The sequence below is a fragment of the Bos indicus genome, chromosome 26 (genome assembly GCF_029378745.1).
Source record: "Bos indicus isolate NIAB-ARS_2022 breed Sahiwal x Tharparkar chromosome 26, NIAB-ARS_B.indTharparkar_mat_pri_1.0, whole genome shotgun sequence".
NCBI lineage: Eukaryota > Metazoa > Chordata > Mammalia > Artiodactyla > Bovidae > Bos > Bos indicus.
The window spans coordinates 40111048-40118749 of NC_091785.1; the positions used below are offsets into that span (position 1 = coordinate 40111048).

At 48.6% G+C, this 7702-nt stretch overlaps 1 protein-coding gene across 1 annotated transcript in view; it reads left to right on the top strand.

Annotated features, from left to right (window-relative positions):
* Positions 1-7474, top strand: part of PLPP4 (phospholipid phosphatase 4) — a 145580-nt gene extending 138106 nt beyond the window's left edge. Inside the window, exon 7 of the mRNA XM_019988560.2 lies at positions 6928-7474. Within this exon, the coding sequence (XP_019844119.1) occupies positions 6928-7127 (200 nt within the window). The 3' untranslated portion in view covers positions 7128-7474. The remainder of the gene's footprint in view (positions 1-6927) is intronic.
* The last annotated feature ends 228 nt before the right edge of the window (positions 7475-7702 follow it).

Consider the following 7702-nt stretch of genomic DNA (forward strand, 5'->3'; position numbering starts at 1 on the left):
CCCCTCACACTGCAGCCAGGAAGAGCCTTTAAACCCTGTCACGTGTGGTGCCTGCTCCTCTGCCCCTGGGGACTCCTTGTGTCCATCAGCATCAAAGCCCAGGTCCTACAGCGACTGTGAGATCTGGTCCCGCAATTCCTGCTTCTCTGATGGCGTTCTCCACTGCCCCTCCTTGCTCATGCTGGTGCTTTCCCACCCCGGGGCCTTTGCACTGACTGTCTCCAGTGCCCAGAATGCGCTTCTCTCAGATGTATGTATGGCTCCTTCCCTTCCCTCCTCCTGATCTTAGCTCAAGTGAGGCTGTCTTATAGTAACCACTCTGTTGAAATCGCAGCCCAGTCCCCACATTCTCTGTGGTGTTCACCTTGCTCATCTACCACCTTCTGACAAACCCAGTCATTTCTTGCGTGCATGCTCAGTCACTTCAGTCATGTCCAGCTCTTTGTGACCCTATGGACTATAGCCTGCCAGGCTCCTCTGTCTATGGGATTCTCCAGGCAAGAATCCTGGAGTGGGTTGCTGTGCCCTCCTCCAGGGGATCTTCCTGATCCAGGGATCGAACACATGTCTCCTGCATTGCAGGCAAATTCTTTACCACTGAGCCACTGGGGAAGCCCCAGTCACTTCTTAGGTATTGATTATCGTCTGTTCTTATCCACTTGAACAGGAGTCTGCACACTTCCTCTGTAAAGGATCAGAGAGTCACTATCCTGGGCTTTATATGGGCCATGTGGTCTCTATGGTAACGCTTGAGTTGGTGATGGTGGTGTGAACACCAGCCTATAAATGAATGGCTCGCATAGTTTGCTGCTCTCTGTACTGGAATATACTCTCCCTGTGGGGAAGGATTTGTGTCTCTTTTGCTGGTATGGCACATAGTAGGTGCTTGTGTTAGTTTCCCAGTTTCCACAAACTGAAGAGAAGTTGTCTCATGGTTCTGGAGGCCAGAAGCCCAAGGTCAAGGTGTTGGTGGCCCCTCTCCCTCTGACACCTGCACGGGAAAGAGCTTTCCATGCATCCTGCAGCTGATCAGCCCCAGATAGTTCTCGGCATCTGCAAGCATAATTCCAGTCTCTGCCTCTGTCTTCATGTGGCATTTCCCTTGAGTTTCTTCACATCACCTTCCCTCTGTATCTGTCTCTGTGATCAAATTTCCCCTTCCTATCAGCACACCATTCAGATTAGAGCCCATTCTACTGATCTCATCTGGGCTTGATGATCTCTGTACAGATTCTATATCCAAATATGGTTGCATTCTGAGGTACTGGGGTTTAGGACTTCAGCGTATCTTTTGGAGGAACAATTCTTAATGCTTAGCAGTGCTCAGTACATAAGTGTGGAATGCAGGAATTAATAATTTTGGTTAAATCATATTCCTTTCTTACTAATTTTATTTTCTCTATGCACTGGTTTTACTAAAATTATTCTTACTCTTTGTAAGTTCTTTCTTTTCAAAAATGAGCCAAAAAGTAAACTTCCAAAACCATCCACTCACTCATTCAGTATGTCTCTTGTACCTGTGTGTCAGGCATATTCTCAATGGAGGCACAGTATTGAGGCAGAAGACTGGGTGCTGCCCTGCCAGCTTACAGTGTAGCAGGTAGATTGTGCATTCTCTGTGCTAGGTAAGTTCTTTTACAGAAGCTCAAAGTCACAAAAACGGGATGCATTATTAGTAGCAGAAAAAAAAAAAAAAAAACAGAAACAATCATGTGAGGTTGTTGAGTTTTCCAGAAATGGCCTTTACCCTAGGGTCTTGGGTCATAAAGCCCAAGGCATACAAGATACCAAGTAAGCCAGCTGAGTGATGTTGGATGTTGCCATGGCAACAGGGAGGGATGTGTTCCTCCCAAGGACCCGCTTGTCGGTGCCAGAGCTGAGTACTGGCACCTCAGTAGGCCAGACTCCATGAGATCCTTTCCTGCCCTTCAACTTCATGAGAAGGGGTTGAGGTCATGCTCGTTTTCCAGGTAAGGACTGAAATACAGGTCGCCTGATTCAAAGTCTAGCCCTCTTTCTACTACCATTGGAGCCCTCTAGGTATTGATTCTAACCTCCCCTTTCAAATAGCTTTGTTGAGGTGTAATTCATAACTCATAATGCATAAATTCTCCCTTTTAAAGTATGCAATTAAATGGTTTTTAGTATATTCAGAGCTGTGTAGTCATCACCACTGTCTAATTCCAGAAAATCATATTAGCCACCGCAGCCCCCAGCAACCACAAATCTACTTTCTTTCTCTATGGATTTCCATCTTCTGGACATTGCATATTCTTGGCATCACATAATATATGGCCTTTTGTGTCTTGTGGTGTCTATTCTTTAGTGCATCTTGTAAATGCTCTTCAGGGCATCTCAACATTTACTGCATAATAACTGCTGGGCTGGGCTTCCGAGTGGCTCAGTGGTAAAGAATCAGCCTGCCAAGCAGGAGACCCAAGTTAGATCCCTGGGTTGGGAAGATCCCCTGGAGGAGGAAATGGCAACCAACTCCAGTATTCTTGCCTGGGAAATCCCATGGACAGAGGAGCCTGGCGGGCTACAGTTTGTGGGGTCACGAAGAGTCAGACACGACTTAGTGACTGCACCTACACACATGCACACAACTACTGGGCGTGGGGAGATGAAGATGAGGCACTCAAGGGGCAGTTAACACTGACAGGTAGATGTGAGCCGAGAGGTGCACAGACAACAGCCTAGAAAGCTAGTGCAGCCCCTGGTCCTCAACAGAGCCCCAAGGGGCCATGGAAAACCGTCTTCTCCAGCCCACACCAGAAGCCTGGTCAATTTATGTCCTATAGAACTGTAAAGACACACCTCTCTGGAAAAAGATGGACCACTCCTTTCAGTTTCTCAAACTGGCCATGCCCCTTCCTTCCTCTGCCAGGAAGACTGCCCTGCCATCCCTGCCTCCACTTCCTACCCCGCTGGTTTGCACCTGCTCTTCCTGCAGGGCTGACCCGTGGATCTTGTCCTCAGCAAAACTCCCCCGATCCAGACAAGCCAAACCACTCTGCGGGCTGATCTCACAGACCCGCCTCCTCCTTCCTGGCGCTCACCACAGCTGCCGCTCACTGGTAAGACTGTCACTTCTCAGTGTCCATCTTAACCCCTAGGACTGGGAACACATCTCTTTTGTTCAGCCTCGTGTTCTGGTACTGGGCATCACTCCTGACATCTGATCCCCTCGCAAAATACATGATGGATGAATGATGTCGACGCTGAGTGAGAAGACCGTGGCTTGTGTACTCTGGGGACACGGAGATCCACACACTCCCCCTTTGAGCCCTCCAGTCCCATGCGACCATATTTGGGGTGAAGTCAATCCCAGGCAGTTTTTTCCCTAACAAGGGCCGCTTGTCTCCTGCCTGCTTTTCTCTAAGCACATGCTCTACGGGATGGGAATGGGATTTCATTAAATGGCACTTAATGACAATCTCTCTCTTTAAGTAAGTCATTTTTTAAATCTTATTCACCATCTTTGTGATAAACAAAGCCCTGAAGAACTGCTGAGAAGGCGCCTTTGCTAGACCTTCCATTGCCCTGCTGCTGCTGCTAAGTCGCTTCAGTCGTGTCCGACTCTGTGTGACCCCATAGACGGCAGCCCACCAGGCTCCCCCGTCCCTGGGATTCTCCAGGCAAGAACACTGGAGTGGGTTGCCATTTCCTTCTCCAATGCATGAAAGTGAAAAGTGAAAGTGAAGTCACTCAGTCGTGTCCGACTCTTCTCGATCCCATGGACTGCAGCCCACCAGGCTCCTCCGTCCATGGGATTTTCTAGGCAAAAGTACTGGAGTGGGGTGCCATTGCCTTCTCCGATGCCCTAGTTGCTTCTAATAACTATGGTGGCACCTACAATACCACTTCTAATTCATTCCATTAAACGGGAAAACAGCGTTGATGGCAGTCACATGCTCGGCTTGCTGCCGCATCAGTAAGCTCGGGGAACGTACATTCAGAATGACTTGGTATCTTTTGGTCCGTGATGCACCTTGTGCATGTGACCAATGCCTTGTCACAGAAAATAAAAGTCAAGTGGCATTATTTATAGGTTTCTCTGCATGGTCTGTTCAATAGTCAATGACTCAAACACAGATGTCCTGGGTCATTTCAGATACTCATAAAAGTAATACCCCATAGGCCTGTTCTCTGGGGTTATTAGAAAAACAAAACAATGGTGTGTCCCTAAGACTTTGTGCATGAAAAAGCCTGGCATGTTCCCTAGCACGGGCTCCTGCCCACAGGCGGTATGAAGTTTCTCAATTTGAGGAACTTGGTTTAATCACATTAATTATGCCTCATGACCCCACAGAGGAATTCACAGTAGTTACTACTTTCCAATTTCTTGGGTGACCATTTTTTTTTAAGTTCATGAATTTATTCAAAATGCTATGAAAGTGTGGCCGTGCTAAAGAGATGACAACTATAGACTGTTGAGTTACTGTGTGAAGAGAAGGATGGGGAAGGATTAGAAAGTCCCCAGTAGTGCTGGGAAGATCTCCTGGAGGAGGAAATGGCAACCCGCTCCAGTAGTCTTGCCTGGAGAATCCCATGGACAGAGGACTCCGATCAGCTGTGGTCCATAGGGTCACAAAGAGCCAGCCATGATTGAAGTGACAGCACGCAGTGCTGGAGAGGAACACAATAACAGTGATGGGCACTATTTTTTTTTTTAATTAAAAAACATTTTTTTGGCTACATACTACAACATGTGAGATCTTAATTCCCTGACCAGGGATCAAACCCTTGTCTCCTACATTGGAAACACAGCATTAACCACTGGACTGCCATAGAAGTCTGAGACTATTGTTTTAGATACTGCATTTCAAGGTCTTATTTTGTGGCATGCACTGTTCAGAAGCAGATCTCATCAAATCACTGTGATGATAAAATGACATGGATATTGAGATCTCCATTTGAGGCTGGGGAAACTGAGGTTCAGAGGTGCAGTGACTTGCCCTAATGGGGTCTACAGTGTCTTTGTGATGGATTTCTCAGCCAAGAGGATTCTCAAGTCCGAGGTGAGAATAGATGCTGGATAACTTACTGTGGCCCCAGGCATCTGCTCTGGGAGCAGAGCTGGGCACTGGGGTTTCACTGTATCTCACAAGTGGTCCTCCCCACCCCTCTTCCTTGGTGGCTACTCATCAGGGCCAAGTGGCCACTAATCTCTTTTCCTCCTCTTTCTGCCAGGTTGCACCATGTTTGCACTCCTATGCAGAGGAAGTAGCCACAGTTATTCAGTTTCTCTGGCCTGTTAGAATGACTTTTGTTTACAAGTGACATTTTATCCCAATCAAGGATATGACCTATTTTCTGAAGATGCTCAGCAGAGTTTCATAATGATCTGCAGGCTGATCTCAGTAGGTTGACCCTGGGGACCAAATTCCTAGAACATTCATATGAGAAAGACTCTCAGCTGCCAAGCACTTATTCCTGGTGAGGGAACTGAAGTTCAGAGAGGGGAATGGGGACAACACCAGACAGTAACCAGAGCCTAGCCCCAAATTACTGTGCACGTATTCATTCTTCCGGGCTTCCCTGGTGGCTCAGTGGTAAAGAATCCGCCTGCCAATGCAGGAGACATGGGTTTGACCCCTGAGACAGTAAGATACCCAGAGAAGGAAGTGTTAATGCACTCCAGTATTCTTTCCTGGAAAATCCCATGGATGAGGAGCCTGGCAGGCTACACCCTTGGGGTCGCAAAAGAGTTGGATACGACTCAGCGACTAAGCAACAGCATTCATTCAGCCACTTCCCTTCACCAACTTAATTCTGCAGATGAGCAAAGTGCTGTTCCAGGTATTGAGGAATCAACAGCCAGCAAGCCTCACAGAGCCCCTGCCCTGGTGGAGCAGAGACTCCAGTGTTAATGTTACGTCATCACACAGCTCGACACACCACTTGCTGTTCTCATCCCCAGGAGATGAGAAAGTGTATCCCTGCCCATGGCAGGGGTGGGTGATTCAACAAGATAATGACGGTGAAAGTGGAAAGCCCCCACTGGAGGATGACACTTCAGCCTGGCAGTGACCTTCACAAGAAATCAAAGTTTCTCTTGGCAGGGGGGGTTTTTCCATTGTGTTAGGATCTTTTTGGCAAGAATAAACCCAAAGACACAGTTTAAAGGGCATGCACACACACACACACACACACACACACACACACACAGTGAGGGTTGTTGGGGTGGGCCACTTTCATGGGGTCTCTGGTGGACACTAGCTGAATACCTTCTTTAGCATGGGGTCCAGAGGTGGTGGAAGGGCCTGTTTTGCCCACAGGTTCCCTCTCCTACCTTGTCTGCGGGGGCCCCCCACCACGTCTTCTGACTTGATAAAATCTGCAGCTTGTAGAAGGGTTTAGGCCCCTCCCACTGGGAGTGTCGAATTTGCCCACCCTGGTGCAGCATAAAATGTTGTATTCACTTTGTGACTCAGAAGTTTTACTCCATCCCTGGGAAATCACTTAACTTTGAGGAGGAGGCCAGCATGCCCGCTGGCTTTCCGTGGTGCACCAGCAACATTGCAGGACTCCAGCAGAAGCTTGCTAAAGAAAAATGACAGCCCCCGAGGGTATTTACATCCCATGGAGATGGCTGGAATTATTCTTCCAGAATTTAGAATTGATTTTCAAAATCAAGAATGCAGTTCTGAGTTTGTGCCGTGCGCTGCTGCGTATTCCATCAATAATGAGAAGAATCAAGTGCACACACAAAGGGGATGTTTAAGTTCTAGAAATGGTAAGGGTTTGCGGAGGCCACCAAGACGTACACCTCCAGTGTCGTTTCTCTCCCCTTCCAGTCTTTCGAGGGGTTTCATCAGCAAACCAGTCACCGAAATCGGTAGGAAAGTGCTTTCTGGAAAACACAGCTGGCCTCATTTGAATGAATCATAATGCATTTCTCCTGGTTCTGCTCTTCTGCCCTAGATTCGTTTGTTGGCGGCGTCATTGGCCTCATTTTTGCCTACATTTGCTACAGACAGCACTACCCACCTCTGGCCAACACAGCCTGTCACAAACCCTACGTCAGTCTCCGAGTCCCGCCCTCGCTGAAGAAAGATGAGAGGCCCACGGCCGACAGCGCGCCCAGCCTGCCCCTGGAGGGCATCACCGAGGGCCCTGTATGACCCAGACCTCGGGGGATGGACTGAGCCCAGGCCACGCTCCTCCACCCCGACCTCATCACACAGTAGAAGAGGTTTTCTGTAACATGTTTCTCATCCGTTGTTTCTCCAAGTTCTCCTTCCGCTCCCATTTTGCCGACGATGATCCTGCTACATTCCACGTCTACTTTCAACTCTCCTGAACTGGTCAAGAGAAGGGCCCAGGAACATTTTGTGAGAGACATGTGGAAGGAGGCTGCCGGGGTGGGCGGGTGCAGCTTGGTCGATTCCTCCTTCCGAGATGTTTGCCGTCACGGCCACCGTCCTATGTTTTCATGGTTGTAAAACATAATAAAACCTCCCACCTGGAAGACATGGTGTTGGCAGTCCAGTGCACAGATCATTCGGGGCTGCGGTGAGTTTCACATCCACCCCCAGGGTGGAGAGCCGGCCCAGCTCTAGCTGTGGTGGTTCTAGGTACTGAGCTGTGGGCGGAGACTGACAACCTTTGAGAACTGTCAGCTGATTACAGCTCTGAAATGGAGTTGCAGCCTGGAGCTGCAGCCTTGACATTGCTAGGGCTCTTTGAATCACTGAAT